This window comes from Diospyros lotus, chromosome 1 (assembly GCF_014633365.1).
Source record: "Diospyros lotus cultivar Yz01 chromosome 1, ASM1463336v1, whole genome shotgun sequence".
Lineage (NCBI taxonomy): Eukaryota > Viridiplantae > Streptophyta > Magnoliopsida > Ericales > Ebenaceae > Diospyros > Diospyros lotus.
The window spans coordinates 39,508,746-39,534,460 of record NC_068338.1 but is presented as its reverse complement, the minus strand read 5'-3'; the positions used below and the strand labels follow the sequence as shown (position 1 = coordinate 39,534,460).

Below are 25,715 nucleotides of genomic sequence, written 5' to 3'. Positions count from 1 at the left end.
ATTTGTTTGTATCGATTTATATTCGTCCGTTATGTATGAAACAGAGTTATCAAGATATCAACATAGACTAACTAGTTAATTTGACAGTCGAGACTAAAGAGAGACCCGCTAATTAAATTGACGAGTTTATATATTAACATTAAACTGATGAATTATTTTAAATATTAGTTATAAGTAATTGAAGTAAACATAAAAAATTAAATAAATACTTGATTCCTAAAATTAAAAGTTATTTTATAAACGTGTCTACAATATTTTTAAATATTAGTATAATATTAAGGGCGAAGAAAATATCTAAAATTACATTTTAATTACAATACTAACATCGGAAGTATGAGTTGATGCCATTTCATTTTGACTAAAGATTCTTTTAACATTCATGGATTTGTGAATTTGAGGTTTCAATTCATACCTCAATCTATTTGCTATAGTATTAATTGATGATAAATTAGTGTACTCAATATTGGTGGAGCATGCCTAACACTTAGAATTGTGATGTACACACTAGCTAGAGAAACTGTATGTAAAATATTGAAATGAAACATATTGCAACCAAAACTGGCATTTCAATAATTTGACATACAACCTATATTTCATTAGTGTCTACAACACAATTCCTAGGCATCCAACATGCTCCACCAATCTCAAAACAATATATCATCCATAAACACTATCACAAGGCATGACTTTGACTTCCACCCTTTATTTGCCTTTAGAGAACCTGCTCTGAAAGCCTAGATTTTCTTGCCTAAGAACACATTTTTCTTTTTCATACATTGAAATTCTCTCTCCCTCTTTTAGCCTATTGGCATTGGGACATACTTTATATAATTGTTCATAGGCCCCTTGCAATATCCACCATGAGTTGGCTCTTTGGATTTACCAAGCTCATCAATATATATGGCCATGGTAATGGTAATTCTCATCCATGTGTAAGAATTTTAGAGAAAGAAAAAATATCCATTCTGAGGATATGATGAGATTCATTATCATATGCTGTGCATGATGTCTCGATAATGATAAAAGAAAATGGAGCGTTAGGCATGCAAATAAGAAATTTTGATGTAAGCTTTTTCAAGAATTTCCAAGCTTGTGTAGCCTTCTCATAGCTTTGTCATACCTAGGTATTCAACTGAAATCCAAACATGTGATGCAATTGAAGATAGCATCAATTTTCTTGCTATTCCAACCATTTTTTTTCTAAATCAACTAATAATAAAACAATCACACACAATTAGCACAGATTTACAAGAAAATCCAAGTATCAAAAGAAGAATTACAGACTGATCCAAAAAATTTTGGATCAAATAAAACACCACAGACTAAGTTACTTATAGTTATAAGACAAAAGCTTACAACCCATAGATGTGCGCCCTTGAGAATGAAAGCGTCCTCCTTGCTCAACACCCAATATATAGCATCATCTCCTACGCTTCTCAACTACTGCCCACATAAACAACCTCAATAGGAGATTCACCAATTTGAAGATACATGAAGAACAAAAACAACTGGAAAACTTTGTAGTTTATGCTTTAACAAAATCCCTCTTTTATGAGTTCACGAGATTCTTAAAAATGATGGAGACTTAAAACTCTCAATAATATCTCCCTCTTTTATGTTTCCCACATATATAGAATGAAATCCCGAACCAGCATACTTATGCAAGAATAAACTTGTACATACTTCAGAAAACATCTTCCATGGCAAAGAAGAAAATTCAATTCCAACAGGTTGTGCTCAAGTCATATTCGGGTTCACATCACATCCCAACTACAGCGTCATCTTTTTTCCTCAAAATGGCAGAATGAAAATCTTTGTGAAAGAAGAAATTGTAGTGCTTTTAATTCTTCCTTCCAATTTTACACAACAATCAAATTGATTGGATACCATATAAAAGTTGTGACCAAAAAACCAATATCAAGCTAAAGTTTTCCATTTCTTTAAATTTGTTCTTGTTTGTAATAAGCATTCTTGAAGACTTGTACCATGACTTTAACCATTCCAAAATCATCTCCAAAACAAAAATAAAAAATTACAACTTAAGATTCTTGTTTATAGAATTTGCCAACACTAAAAATTAACAAATATAAAATTCAATAATTAAGGGGGAAAGAGGTATCCCCCAAAAGGGGGACACAAATTCTCTAAGAGTGATTGCATCTCTTCCTATGATGTCAATGATGATTGAATCCAAATAAACAACCATAATGACTGAACTATTTAGGATAACAAAAAAGACACGGACTACAATATAGCATTTAAAAACCTTGAGTGCAGAGATTGCCATGTCCCCATGGATTATAGATGTTCTTCAAGTAGAAATATTAACACTAGGAATTGTGTACCTAAAACTGGGAAAACACCTGCGGTACTGATTTCTCCAAGTGTCAATGAAATGTTGTCTAGAGCCTTGTTAAAATCAAAGCTTGGGTGTATAGCCTTATCAAGTAAATTCAGTAATCTATAATGTGATCAGTGCAAAAAGTTGCATACATAGGAAATTAGTAAGTGCATGTAACATGGTATTTTCATTTCAGGTTAATCAGGTGAATTAGAAAGATTAAAATCTCTGGAGTCTCAACTGTGAAAAAAAAAATAAAAAGATGATAATCCACATGGTTAAGAATTTTGAAATGGTCGTGAATATAACTAAAATTACTGATAATCCAAGGAAATGCAATTTTTTAACAAACTGCTTAGATCTTTAAAAAAATACAAATATGCAAAACTGACAAAATTGTAACTTATCCACAGTTATAGAAAATGTTAAAAGTAATTTAAACAACTTCGACTAATAGACTATATGGCATGCCCATGTGAGACCAGTAATTCATTTAGTACTGAGCAAATATACCATCAAGTTCATGCAGCTGATGTGCTGCCAAACAAGTCATTATCTGATATGCCATGAACGCAGTACCCCCCACCAAACTGGGAAAATATGGAAAGAAACATGTTATGATTACCTTAAAACAATTTTCTACAAATTGGGGTTGTGTAGGATTGATGTTGCCAGTCAGAAGGCTCAACAGTTGCTGGGCCTGTTGTCTTTTAGTATTATAGCTCCATGGAACACTTAGAGCCAAGGAGCAGGGGATGGCAGTGCGGGCAAGAATGTTGCAAGAGCGGTCACTCAGAGGCCAACTTGCAGTGAAGGGCAGTCCAATAAAAGAAGTGGTGTTCTTCTAGTATGTGGGAGCACATCTGAAATTGATGATCAAGCTAGCCCCTCTGATTATTCTTTCACAAATTTCTGTATTTTTGGTACACTTGCCATATTAGAATCTGTGCAGTTTATGATGATTTGTATGTATATGATAAGAAACATAATCTTGAAACATGCTAGCCTATCTACCTGCCTAAGACTTCTCAATACATAATAATTGTTACTCATTCTTCAAACATTTCAATATACTAAGGTCATGCTTCAAGGATGATCCATATGGTAATTACAGTGCAGTTAAAAATACAGTACACGGGGAATTAATAGATAACTAATTAGAATGACTTCCCTCCCTAACCATTGCAAATCAACCTTATTTTCTTTTCTCAACTTACATAGAATCAAACGTGGCAAGTAGAAAAAGGGAAGTAAATCCAAAACTGCTCAGGGAATGAAAAAGTCAAACAAAGATTAAAACATACAGCTTAATAGTTTATTTGCAGCAATAGAATCCATCGGCCATGCAGGTTTCACTACTGGCAACCCACCACTAGAGGACCTGGAATAAATTGCCAACAATGGAAATTATAGAAGTTCAAGAAATGCTAAATTATTACTTTAGAATATCAAACTTAGACTTGGCCGTGCAATGTAAACCTCAGGTTCTTGATTTTACAGTTTGGAAGTTTACTGCATATGATATGAGTAACAAGATGACTTGACAAATAGCTGTCCACGCTTTAGCATATATCCTCACAGTACCTGTTAAGATCCCACAGAAAATAACATTTTCAAGTTTTTTGGCAGTACTGCTGTGTATTTATGAAGAATGCCAAGTTCATCAAAACCTGACTAGATGATACGGTAAATCCATCAACAAAATTAGAAACCCCTTTGAAAAATGGGCTTCCCAGTTCCCACTATTTAAACCACAATTAGAATAACTCGAAGCTACAAAGTCAAACTGCTCCTGTAATTTCCCATTCTTCACCTACAAGAAACTGAAACCAGATGTCAAAACACATCCATATGCCTTCAGATTGTCAGTATGATCAGGGGCCAAGAGAGCATGAAACAGGCACACCAAGAAACTACTAACAAGTAAAAAGCCAACCAGAAGGCCTCTTATATATGAAAAGAAACAAAGACAGAGATATGCTCTCCTATTCCGACCTATTTGTTAAGTCCCAGGATTCAACTTTAAAAACCAAAAACCCGTCAAATACAATGGATGAAACTTTTAAAAATACTCAAAAATTGCAACATAAATTATGTATTCCCCAATTCTTTTCTTCTTCAATTATTTAGTTATCTTTTCTAATTGTTCGGAGATGCCACTAACTTGACAGTAACAGCGTACGAAAATCATCAATAAAAGGAATCAAAGTACATAAAATTCAATCAGAGCAGATGGAGAGAGGGGACGTGCCGAAATCGGAGAAAGGCGAATTGCAGCCAAAATTGAAGAGCCAAGCCATGCCTAGGGTTTTCTGAGTAGTTTGTTAACGTTGCTGCTACTCGAAGGGTTTGGAGAGAGTGAACCGAAGCATCGCTTCAACTTGGCAGTCGAAGACGGAAGATCATTCTTCGTGGCAATCTGAGCAAATTGGGATTGAGAGGGATCCCGGGATTTTTGAGCCGTTGGAGGAACGAAACTTGCTTGCCAGGCAAGATTGAGATGAATTGTACTGGAATCGAGAGGAGATCTCGGAGATTTACAGCCTTTAGAGGGAGCAGTGAAACAAGCTCGCCAAGATCGTTTCTCGCCCAACGAACCCGCGATTTGAAAGAAGCGGCAATTGGACCCCCGAGCCCGCCGTGGACAGCTTTTGCTTGTTGAAGTCCTAAAAATTACACCCATTATCCTTTTTTTTATTTTATGAGAAAATACCTTTTTTTACTGTTTGGTCAATAAAATAATTTTTATAAACATGTTTTTATATATTTTGTTCACAAAACTAAACTTTGATCGTCATTGAAGCGACACCTAATTAAAAATCTATTTATTTACATTTCTTTATTATTTTTAATTACATATACATTATATGGTTCCCTTCTTCAGTATTAAAAAAAATATTAAACCCTAAAGATCATTTTTAGAAAACAAAATTATAATATAAACAGAGAGTTTTGAGTCACTAAAGATCATTTTTAAGAGTTGATAAGATTATTAATAAAATTGTTCGACAAACATCAAATTAATAGATTTAAGTTCTGGATATAATTTTTAAACAAAAAAAAAAAGTTATTGATTTAAGTGTACGATAAAAAAATATTATGAATTATGTTAGTAAGTGTGTTATAACATATGTTAGAAAATGTGATAGAAATTATTTTAGAAAACAGAATTATAATATAAACAGAGTTTAGAGCCATTCAAAATCATTTTTGTTCACACCTTAACTAACTTGGCTTGCTTGCAAATTTTCAAGAGTTAGATAAGATTATTAATAAGATTGTTAGAGAAACATCAAATTCATACCTTTTAAGTCTTGGGTTTAATTTTTAATTTTATTAATGATTTCTTTTATTTCTTTTATGAGTTAACATCATTCATTGAGTGAGTTTAAACTAAAAATTTATAGATTTAAGTATACAATAAAAAATTGGTAAATCACTTGATTTATTTTGATTTTTTCGTCAATTTTTAATTTAATCATATTTTGAAAATTTACTCTGATATGTGTCGATGAGTTGGCATGTTGATGTGTCTTATTACAATATTTAATGTAATAGGATAGTGTTATTTTAAACCTAAAATTGTAATTTAAGATTTTTCTTTCTCAAAAGAAATGATGCGACAAAAGCATGATGATTTAGAGACAAAAAGCATGGCAATGTGATGGAAACACAATAATCTAGGGTAAAGCATGATGATTTAGGGGTAATGGAAGCATAACAATTTAAGGACGACATGATAGAAACACTACGATTTAGGGGCGACGCAATGGAAGCACGACTACACGACGAAAGCACGGAGCAAGCATATGGGGCTTCTCTCAAGTATCACGGCAACACAACAGAATCAGACCAAGAGTAAGTACGTCAGCTTCTCTCAAGTAACACAGTGACACAATGGTAGCAGACACATCAACTTTTCTCTCAAGTAACCCGACAACGCCACGAAATCACTCTGACTTCGAAAAGCGTGTCGGATTGGGTTTGGGGTTCCTGTCCTTGGAAGCACGGAGCAAGCACACCCAACTTCTCTCAAGTAACGACGTGATGGAATAACGTTGACTTTGAAAGCATGTCGAATTGAGTTTGGGTTAATGCGATTGGAAGCATGTTGGCTGCAATCAACATCAAATTGATAACCTTAAAGTCCCTTGTTGTTGACTTGTAACCTTAACCAACTTCTCCTACTTGCAAATTTTCAAGAGTTTATAAGATTATTAATAAAACTGTTGGACAAACATCAAATTGGTAACTTTTAAGTTTTGGATTTAATTTTTAATCCTATTAATTTTTTTAATTTATTTGATGAGTTAACCTCATTAATTGAATGAGTTTAAACTAAAAAAATTATAGATTTAAATATAAGATGAAAAACATCATAGATTTTGTAAATAAGTGTGTCAGATATTTGTTCAAACATATTTAATATATCTCTTTTTTGGGCACTATGCATTTGTATTAATTGATAATAAATACATCATATTTTAAAATATTTTTTCAATTAATAAAAATATTTAAATACTACAAACTAAATAATTTATATTAACAAAATTCTAACATTATGATACGAGGATGACAAGCACATTAAATTACAAAATACAAAATTTCTTGATCTCTCTATATTTGGTGGCTTTGAAAAATGTGTAACAAAACCCTTCGAGATAATGCACCTGATCAATTGTTCGGGATTTAAGGTGTTAAGTATGTCAAGATTGTGTATCCAACTTTTGAGATAATACGATAAGTATTGTTGTAGCTACACAAAGGCCACATGAACGAAACTTTGACTTGGCCTTACTTGGGATAACTAAATTGGTTGATTTAGTCAGTGCCCATAGGTTATAGGAGAAGGGGTCAATCTCTGTTAAAAGCTTATGTATTGAGGTTATTCTGATTTATACGTTATAAAAAAATGAAAAAGAAAAATGCGTAACAGAATATTTGAATTTTAATAAATTATAAAGGTACTTTTTGTTGATTTCTACAATCAATAGCTATGCGAAAAATATAGCTTTTTAAAAAAATTTCTACACCGGGAGACACAAATAAGAAAACTAAGAAAAAAAATAGAAAATTAAAAACAGACCTTTAAATTCTTTTGTTTTCTCCAAAGCAGAATAACTCAAAATCACAAACTGGCTAAATGCAAGGCATCATCTGCCAATATATCCTCTATTGAAACTCCATTCTAATTAAGAATCTTTAAGCATTCAAATCATCAAAAAGATTCAATGGATTTGCGTACAAGGTGTCGATACCAGAAATCTACACTGCTACCGAAGGGCAAGTGATTGCCTACTTTTTATGTCCGAAGACGCTTACTGTACTCCTTTTCTTCTGTCAAGGCGAGCAGGCAGTTATCAGGATGTAGTCAACGAGGTAGGCTTAAGCACAATAGATATTCTTAATTCAAGAGTAATTCAAAATTATAAAAATTTCAAATTCACAAAATGTGGTTACTTGCACCAACTCCTCTCCATGAGGAATCAACAGCAGAGCTACAAAAAGTTACCACGGGATGGGATTATGATTCAAACCATCTTCTAAGCTGTCCGGAACCTTGCTTTTCACCGTCGATTTTGTAAGAGTTATGCTGCGAAAACTTGGATTTATATTGTTCGATGAGCTTGTCAAGTTTGTCCCCCACATCTCGACCCAAGGGATCTTTGTTCTTCGTCTTCTTTCTTTTCGATGAACCAATACCTTCCTTCTGTTTCTCAGCCTGATCTGGGAGCTTCCTCTTCTTATTTTGCAGATCTACTTCCTCTGGCGATCGGATTTTGGGAGCATTCCTTACCTTATTTCTAGAGCTTTGCTGCTTTGCCTCTGATGAAAATTTGTTTCCGGTTCCCCTTGTGAAATTACCCTTCTGCTTCTTGGTAGTTATGCCTTCATTGGTAGCAGGTCCTTCCAATTTTGGCTTTTCCACTGCATCTTCTCTTTCAAATTTAGAAGCCTTCAATGATCTGTCATCCTTATCTTTAGATTTACGTTTTCTAGACTTCTTCTGTGGATGAGAATCGGGTTCATGTGAATCAGTATTTTGCTCCAAATCTTCTACATGATCCCGCGAACCCTTCTGCTGAGCTTGGAGCCTACTCTTACGGAGCTTCAGTGTTTGGACATTATCAAGAGCAAACTCCACAATGGGACGATGTTCAGGGCCAAAAGTTTCTGTAAAGTTTCATGTATGAATTATATCAAGAGTATATTTTTTAAGGCGTTAACAAGTTTAAAGTCTCCAATAAACGCAGAAACCCAGCAGTGAACCACCAAAAAACAACATAAGCTCAAGTTGAACATGGGAGGACACTAATTACCGGTTTACCAAAAGAAAGGAAAGGATGGAGTTTATTCAACTAAAAGAAAACGATTACCAGGATTGTTGTTAAGAACTCTCAATGCAACAAGTGCATGTTGATGCTCGGTAAATTCTGCAAATGCAACTCCACGTGAGTGATTCTTCTCAATAACTTTCCCTTTCTTTGTATTCTTCAATAACTTCATCTGCATGAGCAAGAAAACTTAAGAAAGCTACAATATCAAGCATATTGCACCTACTGGAAAGGTATCAGGCAGAAGTACATGGATGGCAAAACTCAGCAACTTGGGTTTTACTGACCTGTCTAATCATGGGTTTTTGCTTGGTAGCCCGGCTTGTAACTGCCTCTAAACAAAGCTTTGTAAGTTCTTTCTCAGTCATTGATTTTGGTAAATTGTATATGATAAGTCTTGTCCTTGAAACATGAAAGTTTGGAGATCGAAGCTTAATCAACTTTTTCTTTTCTAACCTGCAGAATTCTTATGCATTAGGCTCTTCCACGGAGTGTGCACAGAAGCCTTGCACCAACCACATCAAAGTATGGAGTAGCATCATAGTTAATGATGTTAAGAAACAGCCAGGACCAAACAATTGTTTCATCCATATTTCTATGTTAGTATTTGCAGTAGTCTCAAGATTCTTCTGTTATTGCATTTGTCTACCATCCTATATGGTATCCATAAAATTTTTTAGAAGTTTCCAGAAACTTACCCCTATGGTAGTGTTTTTGTTAACCAAGATATAGACCAAAAAAATTGGGATATGGAAAGTATCCCAAACAAAAGTGTTTTCCATTGTGTTTGTTAAATTTATTTGGAAAGAAATTATGTGACTTTTTATCTTGAAGTTTATAAATTTACCTCCCCCCCCCCCAATTCGGATAAATTATCTTAAACTTTACAGATAAGTTATCTTGATGCAACCTTATCTTACTCATTTTAACAAAAGCTACCTGAGAAAATAGTCCTAAATGATAGTATTGACAAGAAGCATAGATTTAAATACTACTAAACATAGTGAATTATACCGATGACAAAATCTCAAGCAAGCAAGAAAGTAAATATATTGGCATCATTGCCATCATCAAGACAAGGATTCTTAATGAGCTGATACAAGTCTTGGCATCTGACATCATTAAACCATCTTCAAGACAAAGATTCGTAATGGGCTGATACAAGTCAAGACACCTGACATCATTAAACCATCATCAAGACAAGGATTCTTAATGACCTGATACAAGACAAGACATCTGAGTGATTGCTTCAAGATAGCCAGGCATAGATTGGTAAAGATAGCTGTATTAAATATTGCTTGTCTGAAATCTTATGAGGAAGAGGAACAGAAAGTAGGAGAGGGACATGAAGGAGCATTTTTCCTTGCATCCTTCACACACTTATTCAATTCACCACACAATGGTCTTCTATTTCAGAATAGAAAGAAACAGACAGGCAGGTTTAGATGGCTAGAAATAAAGAAACTAGAAATGAAAAAGGATAAGCAGGGGAGACAAAAACCCAGGGGGAGGATTTACACAGATTTCCATGCAAGGGCAAAAGGGCAAGTTTGCTCTCTAGCCCAAAAATTCACCCCCTCTCTTTGGCATATCCCTATCACTGTCCAATGAAAAATATTGGTCTATAGGGTATGACATGTGACACTGTTAATTCAACAAACAGAACCCCTTTCCTCCCACGAGGGAAAAGTTTTAATTAAGTATTTTCCATTTTTTTCAAGAAAAATAAAGTTAAATCACTTTTAGTACTTACAATTGACGCTTTGACATATCACTGGCCGAAACTCCTTCAGCAGCTGGAGTGCCCTCAACTATAAGACCTTCCTGTCATTTTTTTTTTTTTTTTGAGAAAAAGTTGAGATATATAGTACATAAAGTAGATAGCATACAGGCAACTCAAATTGCAAAGTGACAGTATAATGCAACTCAAATTGCAAAATGACAGTATAACAACATTTGTCCATCAAGGGAAGAAAGTAACAACTTAGGGAACTGACCTTTGCCAGGTAAAGGTTACGATGGTCATGTTCCTCCTTTTTTGCCTTCTCTTGTTCCTTATCCCGAGCTGATTTCTTGTCCAAAGCCCTGAAAACTTTCAATTGTCTACCTTTTAGAAGTATTCCCAAACCAGCTGCAGCATTGGCTGCTGAAAATGCAGCATCAGCTGCATCAAATGTTTTGAACTTGAGAAATCCAGTTCCTCTTGGTCTCCTGTCCATATGGAGAAAATATACATTAGCATCATGACATTAGTAATAACAACAACTCCGAGGGATAAAAGTGTCTCCTCATACTTCGTGATTTGATGAAGAACAGGAAAGAAGGACTCCACTTCTCCAAATACTGAGAACCGTTGTTTCACTTCTTCATTATCACCGTCAAAAGGAAGGTTGCTTATGAAAATTGTTCTCCTTAAATCGTCTTCTTCCTCTGCCATTTCAAGGTTTTTTAGCGTGGCTTTCCCAGAATTCCCAGGTTTCATTACACTTAAACCTGATAAACTAGAAGATCCATCAGATGTTTTACTTGGTACATCAGTGGTCTCATCATGCTTGTTTCCCATAAGTAGGTTGGAATCACTATCAAGAGACACATATGTTCCTTTAGTTGAGGATGAAATCAAATTGTTAAGAACTTTTCTTGCAACATCTGTTTCCTTCTCAATATCAAATTTAGTAGAGATGTCTTCTTCCTCCATCTTTTCACAGTCATCAGAAGCAACATCAGCCTCATCAGATTGTTGGGTTTTTCCATTGTTATTTGCATCATAATCCTCCAAATCATCACTACTACTGTCATCATCTTGTTTATTTTCATTTCCTGATCCAGACAAAACCACAAGTTATGCTTCAAAAATATTCTCAACTTCATGGTATTAGGCATCAGACATTTAAAAATAACTAAACAAAAAGGAATAAGTGAGTGTAGGTAGAGCCGTAGAGGTAGCAAATCAATTCTAAAGGTGCAAGAGAAAGTGCAATATATTAAAAATCATGAGAACCATGTGCATTTTAAGTCTTTAATCTATGTGAGCAAAATGAAATTGAAATGTGATTTGAGTGGTGGAAATTATTTCCCATCTCCAACCATAAAAAGTAAAAATGGAAAATAAAAACTAGTTTGCAAACGAAACCCAAAAATATGGCCAACTATTTTCTCTAAATTTGAGAGAGAAGTAGAGAGCAAAACTTTTTAATACATCTAAACCAAAATAAGTCAGCAAGAAAATCACCCCCCTAGTTACACAGCAACCTAGAAAGAATATAAAAAAAAAAAAATCCCTCCAAAGAGTAAAAGAAAATATAAATAAATAAAGGAGGGGAGGGGGCAGTTATCCCAGTAACAATGTTTGGTAAGACAAATTTTAAAGAAATACCAAAGAGGGGCATCACCTCTCTACACCATAATATGGAATTGAAAATTTTTGGGAACTAAACCTAGAATTGACTTTTTCCTTCAGTCATCAGAACTCCAAGATGGTAAATTATTTACTATCAAATAGCTAGTCTCCATCCCTTATTCAGAAAGGGTTTTGGAGTGTGGTAGAGGATCTTACAAGCAAAGTCTTGTTTTCTGGGTATCCTCTGTTTTGTGGTTCTAGCGGGTGTTGTGATTTTTGCGGTTATTTGAGTTGTATCTTGACCATCTTTATTAATATTCATTCTCACCTTTTATACAAAAAAAAAAAAAAAAAAACTCAACTCCAACCAATGAAAAAGGGAAACACGAAAGGTTCCCTTTAAGGAATGCACTGCAACTCTCTACTCTGATAAAGCCCCATAATTTCTGTCTTGCCATTAACTTCAGTTCACAAAAAATGGGGTTACGCGCCACACTTCTCTATCTCCAAAACAGATTAATTCAAAAGACACCAAGAAATCCAAAAACAATAGGCAGCATCACTCATTGAACACTAGAAGTAGACAAGAACAAGTTCCATAAATCCTAAACCACAAGACAATGAAAGCAGAGGTGTCTAAGGCTGTTGCCTAGGGAACACCAATTAATCACTCTCTTGCTCTTCCTCAGGTTGCCAGCTGTAAGAATAAGTCATGAGTGATAGTCCAAACAAATAAAGCAACCCTTTCACCTCCAAACCCTCTTCCAAGGAAAGACATTCCCTTGCTCACAAAGCACATGGTAGAATGCCTCTAAAGATCCAACCTGAAGGCCTCTTTTGAAATATACATGCACATGACAACTCTCCAAAGATCCAATTCATAAGGGGTTCAGGTCCAACATCACACATTTTTTCCTTTGTTTATAGGTGTTGTTGAATCTGATATCTGCAAGGTCTCACTGTTTTCTAAATAAAGCAACTATAATAACAAGAAACAAACAATTGTAAAACAAGTAGGAAAAACCACAGTAATCTGCTCCTCAAAGATAACAATGAGAAATTATATATCCAGATTCAGTTTGCAATTGTAAGAATGGAAACAATTGAAAAGGTAAAGGCGCTAACCACAAAATAATGGACAATCATTTACCCACAACGAGACTCAATTTACTTCAGCAAAACAAAACAAAGGAAAGAAAAAAATGGACTAGGGGTGAGATCTGAAGTCCAAGAATACGCACACACACCCACAGACTAACCAAACATAAAAGTAGAAGATAGCACATTCCACAATGCGAATAGCATATGGATGAGAAGACTACAGAAGACTCTGTATGATGACAATAGAACAATTACCATCTTCTACAGCAACAGCAGGATGAGCACCAGTAGCATAAATTTTCTTTGGAACAGCCCAATCAATAGCAATGGATCTTTTACCAATTTTTTCCCCATTAAACTTCTGAATGGCCTGAAAAGTGGGTTAAAGAACATGAAATAAGAAAAACAAGAAAGGGCCCAACAGTATTTCAAGTAAATTATATATTGCAAAACTAAACAGAACTTGGCATAAATCATTCATTGAAAACCCATACGGTTTCTACATCCTGCTTGCTTGTGAACTTTATAAATGCAAATCCCTTAGATAACCTGCAAAAGTAATCTAAACCATATGAGAAAAAATTTATTGAACACCAAAGAATAACTGCAGGGCTACAGTAACTATACCCCGTCTCAGGATTTCGTGGAATAAACACATCCCATACAAAGCCAGCTGATGAGAACAGATCTTTTATCTCATTGATAGTAGCCTGCAGTATCATGTTTAGTTAGTTTAGAGGTAGTGCTTTGGAAAAGATACACACAAAAAGAGATATCCATAAAGTGAACTCTGATACTTTCAATGGAACCAACCTTAAAAGGAAGATTTCTAACAATAATTTTCCATTTTTGAGTCTTTGAACCCTGACAAGAATTTCAATGGAAAAGTGGTAATTCTCTTAAAGATAAATGATAAAGAAAGAATGATAAAATAGAGAATAGATGTTTTATGTCTTTATAAGATAAACACAAACCACGAAGACAAAGTCATGAAGAAAGCCGGAAATAGAGTAATTTTAGGATACCATTTAGGGATTTACTTTGCATAGAATTAGGAATTTTATTTTGTTTAATTCCGTTTCCTACTTTTTTTATTTTTATTTTTTGGTTTTCTAGTTTCATAAATTACTCAATAGTGTGAGGAACAAGTTAAGAGCTTGGAATATTGGTAAAAAATATAGGTCCTTCCCTTCTCTCAATTTGCCCTTCTCTTGATTGGATTTGTTTCCTTTTCTCCTTCTCTTCTTTATTCCCTTCTTTTTAATTGTTACTCTTTCGCTCACCGTCTCCTGCTTTTCTATTTTATTTCTATATTCTTCATTTTTTTCTCCCATTGTTTTTGTCTTCTACCTCTATCCTTCTATGATGACCTAATGCATTCTTATTTCTTTTATTCTCTCCTCTCTCTACTGTGTATCTCTGCTAACTTCAACAACATTGTAACTGCCCCTTTCTCTGTTCAGCTGTTTTTTCATTAATTTAAAACATCAAAACACTCCTCACTCATCCAATTAAATCAAGAGTAAAATCCTACATCAGAAAACAAGTGTATATGAATAGATTAAGTGCTAGATCACAATATAGCATCACCATACAATTTCATATGCAATGAAATTTCCAATTATGACATTGATACAAATTGATGCATGGAAGATCCTTCAGTAGGCTACTTAAATAAATTATGTATAACTCAGAATGGGAAAGAAACATTACCTCTCCACCTAGTTGTCGTGCCCAAACAATTCCACCACTAATCTCTTTTTGGTGTAACATTGCAACACAAGCACAAGCTGATTTAACACTTGTAAACAATATAGACGAAGCATCCATTGTGCACCCATCTCGAATAAGCCCTGAAACAATTTCATATGTTTGCAACCATGTTAACATACAAAAATGATGATTGTAAAAATACTGTTTCCAGCTTCTGTACTGACTTAGCATTTCTTTGGGAACTCCTATCTGTTAGAACATGCATACAATACAAGATAACATATAGAATCGCTTTGACCTAGATCACATGCAGTGTAGTCAATGTTAGCACCTTGTTTGCCCAGGCGTCAGGTGCCTCAAGGCTCCATGGAAGTGAGTCATCTACCTCCAGGCAAGGCACCTTTAACCAGGTGACGCCTAGGCAAGCACCTCAGATGAGGCAACAAGTGTTGAAGGTGCTTGCCAAGAAATTAAAAAAGGTAAAGGAGAATTGGCCCCATAGTTATTAAAGGCGCGCCTAGGCGCAAGGCGCCTTAAGGCGCCAGTTTAGCGCCTCGCCTGGGCTGAGGCGAGGCGGTTTCTGCAAGGCGCGCGCCTTGCAAGGTGAGGCGCTGAGGCGCGCCTCATGAAAACCGCGTCTGCATCTTACCTGCATCATTTCTTTCTCTCCTCTCCAGCATCCCCTCTTCTCAGTTTCAGCATGTATACATCACTACTTATTTACATTTCTTTAAGTAAATGTCCACATTTTCTTTTATTTATATTTTACCTTCCATTTACTTTAATACATAAATGTAAATAAGAAAGTACCCCCCATTTAGATTCAATAAAAATATCTAAAAAATCAAAATCCATAACAATAAGAAAATAGAATTTTGATTTTAGTACAAATTCAGGATTTAGCGATTTTACCACCCCCAAAATACATACCTACTATTTCTTGAAAAATTCATTAAAAATCATTTTAACAACAATGAATATTAACTATCAAAATACCGGGAGTTAGTTTTTCAAAATGAAAACATTTTCTTATATGTCTCCTTATAATGCCCTAATCTTTAAGACTTAGAAAAAATGCGCTAATCTTCCAGACCTAGAAAAATAGCATTTTTCAAAATGAAAGCATTTTCTTGATTGTGGACTTGTAGTGTTTATTGATTGTGGAGAATACTAAAGCTATTCCAAAATGTCCTCCATCAATAAAACAAGAGATTGGAGAGTACATGCAAAAGAAGAAAAATAACAGGGAATCAGGGATGAGCAAAATATGGCACCGTAAGATGATGATTTTCAATTTGGTGAAGGGTATGATGATGATGATGATGATGATGATTAAAACTTCTTTATTGATTGTGGACTTGTAGTGTTTATATGTTTGTTTAGAACTTTGCACGATGGTTGGTACTTGTTTGAGTTTGAGACTTTAAGTTTGAACTTTGATGATGTTTCTAGTTTAGAAATTGTATGATGAATGAATTAACTTTGATGTTGTTAGTTTAGAATTTGAAGATAATGAAACATTAATGATATGCATGTGTTATTATTGATAATTTGATAGTTTTTTATGATTTTACAAGATTTTTTTAGTTTTTTTTCTAAAAGGTGCGCCTCGCTTCTCAAAGGCGCGCCTCGCCTCGTGCGCCTCGCGCCTCAGGCTCCAGGACCCTTTGCGTCTCGCTGCGCCTCGCGCCTTTCAGAACTATGATTGGCCCTAAAAATCAAAGAGGCATGCGAAGAGGCACATACAAGCCAAAAACAAGGAGGAAAATAGAACCAAAATGGGAAAAAAAAAAAAAAAGGAGATCCTTGAGTCGTATCTACTATTCACAATCACCATAAGTTGCTTTCTCAATTTCCTCTCTCTTCTTTAGAAGCTGGAAAGGTCACCCCATTACATAGATCACAAGGCAACTTGGAGAAGTGTCACTGGAGGTTGGCCTGATCTCTCACATGTTGAGGGATTCCAACAAGTAAAGATATATATTTCTCATCGTCAAGGGGAAGAAATAATATAAATGTTCTCACCGTGCAGTTCCAGCTCTTCCTTCGGAAGCGGATAAGTCACAGAACATACAGTACCACACTCCTTTGCTTGTCGGTGAACATCCTCTGCCATACCAGCATTACAAAGCCCACCTAGTATAACTGTCCTAGCAACCCTTTTATCATCAACACAAACATAAACAGGGAAACATAAACAGGGTATCAAATTATTGGAACTCTTGATCATGACACAAGAACAAAAATGCATAAATCAACCCTTGCATAAAGGGATATGGAGTTCTTGATCATGAAAATTGCATATCCATATCCCTTTATCATCAAGGTAAAATCAACCCTGGACAGAGCTGGAATCAAGCAGTAGAGTAAAATGGATATCCAGCTGCCACCAGACACTGAAACAACAACAACCATAATAACAACATTCTAAATTAACTGGCAAAGATTTATAGAGCTTCATAAGACAGTCATATATTAATTCTCACCCCACAAGATACATATCCGATCAACAGTAGGAAACTGCACCACTGAATCTAAAGAGCTAAGCCATCGACTACAAACTTCAATTTTGAAGTTCTCTAGAGTTAGTAAATCACAGAACCGATCTGCCTGAGATATAGGATGCTAATCTAAGGGATCAACATCTTACTTTAAATTAATATAATCCTATGACCTTGCATTTGTCCCTTCAACAATACTTTCAGAATAGCTCGTGGTTCTTTTGTACCTTTGTTCTTTATTTCCTTTCTTGTAATATTGAATTGTTAATCATCATCTAATATAACAAGTCAAGCTTGTAAAGAAAGGTGTGAATATCTTTTATATTATTATAACATGCCCTCTTGCATTGGCCAGACTTCACTGTATAACTGGTCCATACACGTGTAACTATTTAAATATTTGGGCTGGTTGCTCTGATACTATATTAAATTGTTAATCACCATCTCATCTAAAAGCTCAAGCTTGTAAAGAGAGGCATGACCCAATCTTTTATATTATTCTTTGTAATCTCACCATGCAATATCTATTTGAACTAGCTTTAGAGGTATCATTTTCTATTTGTTCCATGAAGCTTACAAACAGATCAATTAACTTGCAGCTGTACTCCCCCCTAAAAAAGAAAAAAAAAAGGCATAGCTCCAACGGAACTAAGGGCCTATTTAGCTACAAAAAACATTTTTTCACTTATTCATCTCTAATTTTCCTTTTTCAAAATTGAATTGTTAAATATTAAAAAATATTTTTTTATCATGAAAACTAAAATGTATTTGAACTGGTCATACAAAAATATGTTCAATTGCTAGATAATGTCAAATCATATTATTAATAGTATTACTATATTAAAATATAAAAATTAATACTATCCATACAATATTCACAATATTGCAAACATTATAAAGTCAACGACAATAATTTACTATATTGATTACAAATTTTAATTCTTTTCTACAATTTGAAAATTTTCATAATACTAAAATACTGTTGCTGTTAATATTTTTGCTATTTATTATTAGTTAATTGTATTATTTATTAGCATTTCTACCATTTAATAATCCTATATGGTTGATATTACTAATACTATAAATATTATTTATCATTTAATCCTGTTACTTATGTACAACTGATATTGATGTCGATTGGGCTAGAAACTCATCTGTTAGTTTAAGCCAAGTTGGTGAGGTAGAAACACTGAAAATTTGTTTTCCCATCAACGTTCTAATGCTGATTTGCTAGAAAATGGAGACACTTTGGCCATCAATAGAACATTAATGATATCTTGTTCCATGATTGAAATATTCATCTGTACGCTCTTCTGGAAAATCCAATCAAGAAATATCCAAACAAAGCTTCAATTTGATTAAATCTGAGAGAAAAAATCCTAAATTATACATGAATACTATGCTCATAGACAAGGCTGGCAAATTGTTTAGAATTTAGAAAGTGGAACTGCCTTGCTACCTTCCCCCTCACTGAAACCCCAAATCACTTCTGCAATCATGATTCAGCTATAATTGTAAACAACCCTTAGCCATTTACTTGACTCAACATGATTATGCAGCCTGCTTTCAAAACGAAAGAAAAATAAATGATGAAAGCAATTTCATCAAACATGAAAAGTAATTGCAAATATGACTAGACATGGTACTTTCTGATGACATTCACTGCACCTGTACTTGCCAAGGAAATATCATTGTCAATGCATACTTGTAAAAAAAAACCAGAATTGCATCAAATGCATAGAGATGATAGGCTCTCAATGAGGCACCATGGTAAATAAACACAAAGATGGCAAGATTTTAAGTTCTTAAACTGCACGTAAACTTTCTTGAAAACTGCATAATATGCACGGCTTAAGTTTACAAAGGGAAAAGAGTCTGCATGAAACCGAGGTGGCATGTGCCAGATGAATAATGCGTGGAGTAAGACAAAAAGAACAAAAAATGGAGAAAAAAAAAAGGCCCCCGGGTAACTAGTGATTGTAGAAATTCTTTGTCAAGTACAGTTTAGCTTTTAGGTACTGAGACTTGTTTTGACTTGTGATCTGCCCATTACAACAAATTAAAAAAATTGCAGAACAACAATATAACAGTTAAATGCAAGGACGTCAAACCTAAAAGCTAAAACATAAAGACATTGAAAATAATTATGAATAACCATCTCTATTCCAACCTATGTCCCAACATCTCCGGCCAAAACTACAACAAACAGAAGCCACTTGAAGAGATACCAGTAAAAATAGCTAAATGGGCAAAGTAATTAAGTACCTCTGTTTTTCTGAACCGTGCACTTCATTTTCCACTCTACTTAAAATTGCAGTTGCCTTCCTAGGTTTTGAAGATTCACCTTGATAAGATACAATAAATAAATAAACACATTAATTAGCAAATGGAAATTCCCAATAATAGAACAACAAATGATATCAAAGAAATGTAAAATTATAGGGGAGGAACATCATAATAGAAAACCTGCTTCTTGAGACTTTGAAACTTGCCCAGTTTTGGCTATCTCAGAAGAAAACGCATCATTGCCATTCTCTGACTTGATAATGTCATCTGAGTGAACCACTAAATCAAATTATCACGGTAAGAAGAAAACTAACACCATTACTGAAACACTGAATATATGCTTTGAGTGAACATGATAAATATATAGAGCACTACAAACTTATTTCTAGAAGTTCAATCAAGCATATTAACCTTTATTCCCCTTTGATCGTCGTTGCTCAAGTGGGGCTCGACGCATGGCATGTTTAACTCCTATTTTCCGTCCTCCAACAGGTGACCCATTTTTCAGCTCAATAGCACGGTTAGCATCTTCTGTAACGGCACTATTATTGGCTCAAAGTTACAACAAGTTTTAAGTGAAATCAAAGCACAAATGAAAATAGAAGAAACACAAGTCTCCAAAAATGTACTAAACAAAGATTTTGCTAAATATTAAGTACGATGCTGGAAAAATGAGTCAAGTAACCATTCATATAAAGCATCGAAACTTGAGAAAGAAGAGAAAAAGAAGCACTATCCTATAATTTGCATTCTGTGGCAACAGATCCTAGAAATGTCCAGAGGAGTTAGCTGTCTCATTTCAGCAATGTATCACGTGGTTTGACCAGATTCGCATGAATTATGAAAGAAAAGAGAGAGAACCCCATCATTCAAGTTGCAACTAACCCAATCAAGGGCAACAACTAGTCTGGGCTTTTATGAGTTAGATTTCTTATATCCATTAGTCAACTTTTTCTCAAATATTTTACAATTAGGTTTGCTTAGCTGAGATAAATTTGGCTGATTTAATCATACTTGCTTTCCAGGACATAAATGAATATATCACCTTACTAATATGAAGCAACCCTCATTTGAAAAGATATAATGTCATCAGTTTCAGAAGTTGTGTGTGTGTGTGTAGGGGGGGGGGGAAGAGAAAGGCATACGCAAGTGGTAACATTGTGATAGAACAAAAAGTTGTATTAGGCACATAAGAAAAACACAATTTTTCATCACGTACAAACAACCTGACAGATATACTGAAAAAGTGAAATGATAGCATGGGGACCCAGAAAAGAAATGCAGGAAACTTACAACTGTACAATCGCAAAGCCTCGGTGTTCGGTAGACCCTGTGAGCATGAAAGGACAAAAGGAACAAGTATAAGTTGTAATTGCTATAACCATAATCAAGGAAAAATAATGTTTAGATCCAACTAGAATCTGCTAGAAGCTTAGAATAAAGCTCCTTTTTGCTTATGAACTTTTTTAGGAAAGGAGAAGAGAATAAATAAAAATTTTGAAACTACGCCTGGTAATAATCAGACTGGATTCAACTCAACTGCCAGAAAAAATATTTGTAATGAAAAAAAGTTGTTTCTTTCATCTTCTCCATTCTCTCTAAAAAACCCAACAAAGCAATAGAAAACAAACATCCATGCATAATATGCAATAATTGGACTGAAACAAACCAAATTAGAGTACTAGACAGTAAACGAAGATAAAAAAAAAAAAAAAAAAAAAGGGCTGTTATTCTTCGATTCAGAAGCTTACCCTTCTGCGTAACCATAAAGCAGCGCCTAATTGGCCCGACATCACTGAATGTTTCTTCAAGCTGAAACGTCAAGTAAAACGCAAAAATAGCCTTGAAACGGTTCCGACAAATAAATGCATATGTAAAAGATGAGTATAGACATAAAGATGAAGAGGAGTGCCTGAGTGTTCGTGAAAGAGTACGGGAGGTTGGAGACGAACACAGAGTTCGGAGAGTTCTTGCTTTCTCCGTCCTCTTGCTTCTTCATCTTCTTCGCCTTCCCCATGGCTGTTCGCGCAGAGTGAAAGGTGAAAGACAACCTAGTTCCTCTCCAATTGCTCTCAAACTAAATGGAGCTGGTTACGAACGAGGATTTTAGGAATTGGGTCGGGCTGATTCGGTGTCGGATTGGATGAGCATGGTGGTCCGAGTTAAATAAGAGGCAAAGCCCTTGGCCTGGATAATGCGATGGAATAAACATATAATACATAGTTGTATGCCGAGTGCCGCCGACATGCCCTAACAATTTATAACCCTAACCGCATCGAAATATTATTCAATTTAACACATCAAATTAAATAGTTATGTCTAGGTAAGTAGCGTTTATTGATTATGAGTTAACAAATAAAATATAATAAATATTTTTTATTAAATTTATTTAATAATTCTTAAAAAATAATTCACATAATTTTTTATTTAGGATTATCTAGATAAATTTATCCTTAATCTTATAGATAAAAAAAAAAAACCTATATGTCCCTAAATATATCAAACAAATTTAACAAATAGTCTATAAAAATCTTTGAATATTTCACAACCTTATTTTGATCATCACATATCTTAATTCAAAAAATATTTTAATTTATCTTGATATAATCTTATCTTACTAATTAAGATAGTTAAAATGGAGAAGCACATTTGGTATTTTATACAATAGTAAAGTTCCATTAAGATTAAGAAAAAAAAATTGGATGATCACAAGATCAATTTTATTGTATGGCTTGAAATACCAAATACGAGTATAATAGAGATAAAGATGTTTTTTGTGGATGTGCAACTATATAATAAATGATATAATTATAAATGAGATTATTCATAGTTTGATCATGTGCGAATAAGACTAATAGATACTCCTAAACATAATATGTTTTATAATAGCCCCATAAAATATATAATCATAGATAAAGAGGTAATTAGCAAGCTATAATCCATGTACTTGACCTGACTTAGTGGGAATATGACTTGATATGTTATTGATGTATATCATTTATTAAAATATTTTGAATGAAAAACTGCCCCAACACTTGAGAACTGTAGATTGAGTTATCCCCTTCGCACTTCTAATATTGATATTGAAAATGTTCCTCTTATTTAGTCGATCTCAAGTTTGAATAAAGGAGAGCAGCTTTAGGTAACCAATAGCCTATATAAAATTCATGGGGTCAAACACCACGAATTCCAACCATTGAATTTCCAAAATGGCTTCAGCCCACTTCTAATAGCGTTTTGCACCTTAAGAGCACCTTCAAGTTCCCTTACCAATACAAATTTTGAGGTTATACATTTTTCAACCAACAAAGCCAAATTATAAGCAGCCCTCAGCTTGTGGGCGCACCCACTATCAACCAAAACCCTCGACATTCTTAATTTTGATGCTTCTAGTGAACCTTTGTTCTTGGTTTCAATTGCCCTTCCAGAGCATGGCAGCTAATTTTAGCGTTTGCTTGTCTAGCTGGTTTTCCAGTTCTGCCTCCCCGATTGAACTCTCCTCTTCACTGTCTTCTTCTGCCATCAAGAGCAAAAATTTGCTCTTAATCTTATGCCCTGGTCTTCCGTTTGGAGTGTATGTGCATCGGCAGCCTCCTGTCTTTGCTGCTGTGCTTGAATTTCGTGTCCAGTCCATTCAGTAAACTCTGTAGTGGCTACTCAATTTTTCCAGCATTAGTTCAGGTTGTTTTGCAGGGTCCGATGTTACAGACATAGTTCCCTTCGCCATCTTCCTACAATGCATTCAGAATTAATGGTTTCCACTGGTATGATCGCTGCGGATCTTGGTTCAGAATTGTCTGAATCCATTTCTTGGCTTGCTATCGAAGAGAGCCTCTCAATGAGCGCCATTTGGTAGAATTAATCTCACTGTAGCAGGAGGCAGAGATCAACTCCCTTGAATTGGAGTAAAATATATATGTGTATATATAGATACATACACATATATAAATAGAGAGAGAGGGGACTCCTTCCCCCAAACACCCCCTTTTTTTCTCATTTTAGCTAGAATGCTGTGAATGTTGCGCATACCAGAATGACAAGTTGGATGATGGTGTTTGTTGTGATAGGAAATTCAAGCTCACAGCCCACGGTTTTGCCCAAGTTTGGGAACCCATTTCATCTGCTAGATCATGGTCACCACTCATCCTGTTTGATGAGGGAAAAATTCTGAATATGATAATTATCTTGATGCCACCGCGAATTATCTAACGGACAAAGGATATGTATCCGGGTCATTCTAGGGAATACCTGGAAGTTCAAATCCAAGCTCATCGAGCGTATCTCGATATCTTTGGTCTCCGTGGTTCCCCCGAAGCCACCCAAGACAATTGTTATCCTGAAATTCTTGAAAATGATGGGCATATCCGCTCCTCTCAAGATCGTGGTTTCTAAATTAAGAGGATCATTATTCTAAAATGCTCAAAGGATAACTTCTTTCCTACTCGTGGAAACAAACTCAGCAACAAATCTCTTCGCAATATCGAGAAGATTCTCTCCGGTAAAAAAAGAGGAAACTCTTATCTTCAGGGGACGACCACTGCTCCTCATAAATAGGAGTGAACCCACACAGATAAAGGGGATCATTATTTTTCTTTTGTTTCTACTAAATACTTCATTTTTGATAATCCTGAGAATTGACTTGAGCATCGGAGTGATCACAGATGATCGAATCCCCGATCTATTTTGCAGGTATTTGGTGAAAAACAATGGTGGTGATTGTCTCGCATCATCACTATTCCTTGTCAACGTATTAGTTAGATCAAAAACTCTTTGTTATGAACCAGTAGAACCCTGTAGCATCCCAACTCTCAAAAGCAAGTACTTGCATCTACAATTAATATAGACTATCCTAAGTCTTTGATAGACCTTACGGTATTTGATAAATCACGATCTGATATACATTCTGCCAACTACATTTATTGCTTCTTTTAACCACTTATTAGTTTATCTCTCTATGCTAGAGAGAGAGAGTTGGGAGAATGTAAGACCATCTCCAATCTAATCCCAAATTTGGAATAAAACTCTCTCCAACCCACCCCCAAATCCTACCCCAAAATTGAGGTTATGAATAATATTACCCCAAATTTGGGGTTGGAGTGTTCCTTAATCCCAAATTTGAGGTAATATGTTTATTCCTATTTTGCTCCATTTTAATTATAACAAAATTTAATTTATTTTGTATCCTACCTTTACATATTTTTAGATTTTTATTTGCTTATTATTAGTATTAATAATATTTAAATAATATTAATAAATTATAATCAATTCATGAATAATAATTAATAAATGCACTAAATTATAGATTACTAAATAATAATTTATTAATAATTATTAAATGCACAAAATTAAAATTTACTAAATAAAATTTACATGTAATCATATTTTTTTAATTTTTTTGTGTTCAATGTAATGGTTTGTTAATTGAGATAGTAAATGTAAAGCTTTTATTTTTTAATATTATTGATAATTATTTTTCGTTAGTTAATTATGTAATTTTTAGATAATAATTTAAGTTGATATATAATAAATAAGTAAATAATTTACATTATAAAAAAACATTTAAAATAAAAAGAAAAAAGAATAAACTATTCTTTTACCCCAAATTTGGAATAAAGGGTCAGAGAGGAAATAGGTCTTGCCCCAGATTTGGGGCAAGTTTTATCCCAAATTTGGGGTAAAATGTTGGAGAGCCCTAATATATGTATATATATATATATATAAATAAATTACTTTCAATTTGAATTGTATTTATTTTTTATGATCTAATTTAATAATATAATGTTTTAAAGGGCATTTAAAACATCTCGTAGCCTAAAATATAAAAAGTAAGTGCAATTCATATTGAAAATAGACAATTTATATATATATATATACATATATTTTGTCTCAAAAGAAGATGGTAAAAGTAATGTAAAATGCTTTCTTTGTATTGAAAAATAAAAAAATATGATAAATGAGAATAATACTCTGTTATTTTTTATATTATATTATATTAACTTTTATACTTTTGTTAATGAATAATTATTATCATCTTATATTTTTTCACAAATTTAACGACAAGTGAGAAGTGAGTTAGTTTGATTAAATGAAGTAAATCG

At 34.2% G+C, this 25,715-nt stretch overlaps 1 protein-coding gene across 4 annotated transcripts; it reads right to left on the bottom strand.

The window, feature by feature from the left end:
- Positions 1-7,726: 7,726 nt before the first annotated feature.
- On the bottom strand, positions 7,727-21,808 carry LOC127806721 (uncharacterized). 4 transcript variants are annotated; one of them, XM_052344189.1, is made up of 18 exons: positions 21,530-21,808; positions 21,369-21,429; positions 20,911-20,947; positions 20,029-20,159; positions 19,798-19,896; positions 19,597-19,675; positions 16,856-16,989; positions 14,831-14,970; positions 13,931-13,981; positions 13,745-13,827; positions 13,612-13,666; positions 13,373-13,487; positions 10,971-11,496; positions 10,674-10,887; positions 10,430-10,500; positions 8,964-9,132; positions 8,719-8,848; positions 7,727-8,515 (listed from the first exon to the last, which is right to left on the bottom strand). In XM_052344189.1, exons 1-18 carry the CDS (start codon positions 21,632-21,634, stop codon positions 7,866-7,868), a joined length of 2,850 nt encoding a protein of 949 aa, XP_052200149.1. In that variant the 5' UTR covers positions 21,635-21,808; the 3' UTR covers positions 7,727-7,865. The 4 variants fall into 4 exon arrangements, with proteins under 4 accessions (XP_052200149.1, XP_052200158.1, XP_052200167.1 ...); XM_052344198.1 differs by having other exon boundaries at positions 19,798-19,884; XM_052344207.1 differs by lacking the exon at positions 21,530-21,808 and having other exon boundaries at positions 20,029-20,148; positions 21,369-21,412.
- Between the last annotated feature and the right edge of the window lie 3,907 nt (positions 21,809-25,715).

Excerpts from the sequence above, each read along its gene's own strand:
- LOC127806721 (XM_052344189.1), bottom strand. The coding sequence starts at position 21,634 with ATGGGGAAGGCGAAGAAGATGAAGAAGCAAGAGGACGGAGAAAGCAAG. Across the intron at positions 13,982-14,830 it reads CACGACAACTAGGTGGAGAG|GGTTCAAAGACTCAAAAATG; the intron begins GTAATGTTTCTT and ends AATTCTTGTCAG. Across the intron at positions 8,849-8,963 it reads AAAAACCCATGATTAGACAG|ATGAAGTTATTGAAGAATAC; the intron begins GTCAGTAAAACC and ends TTGCTCATGCAG.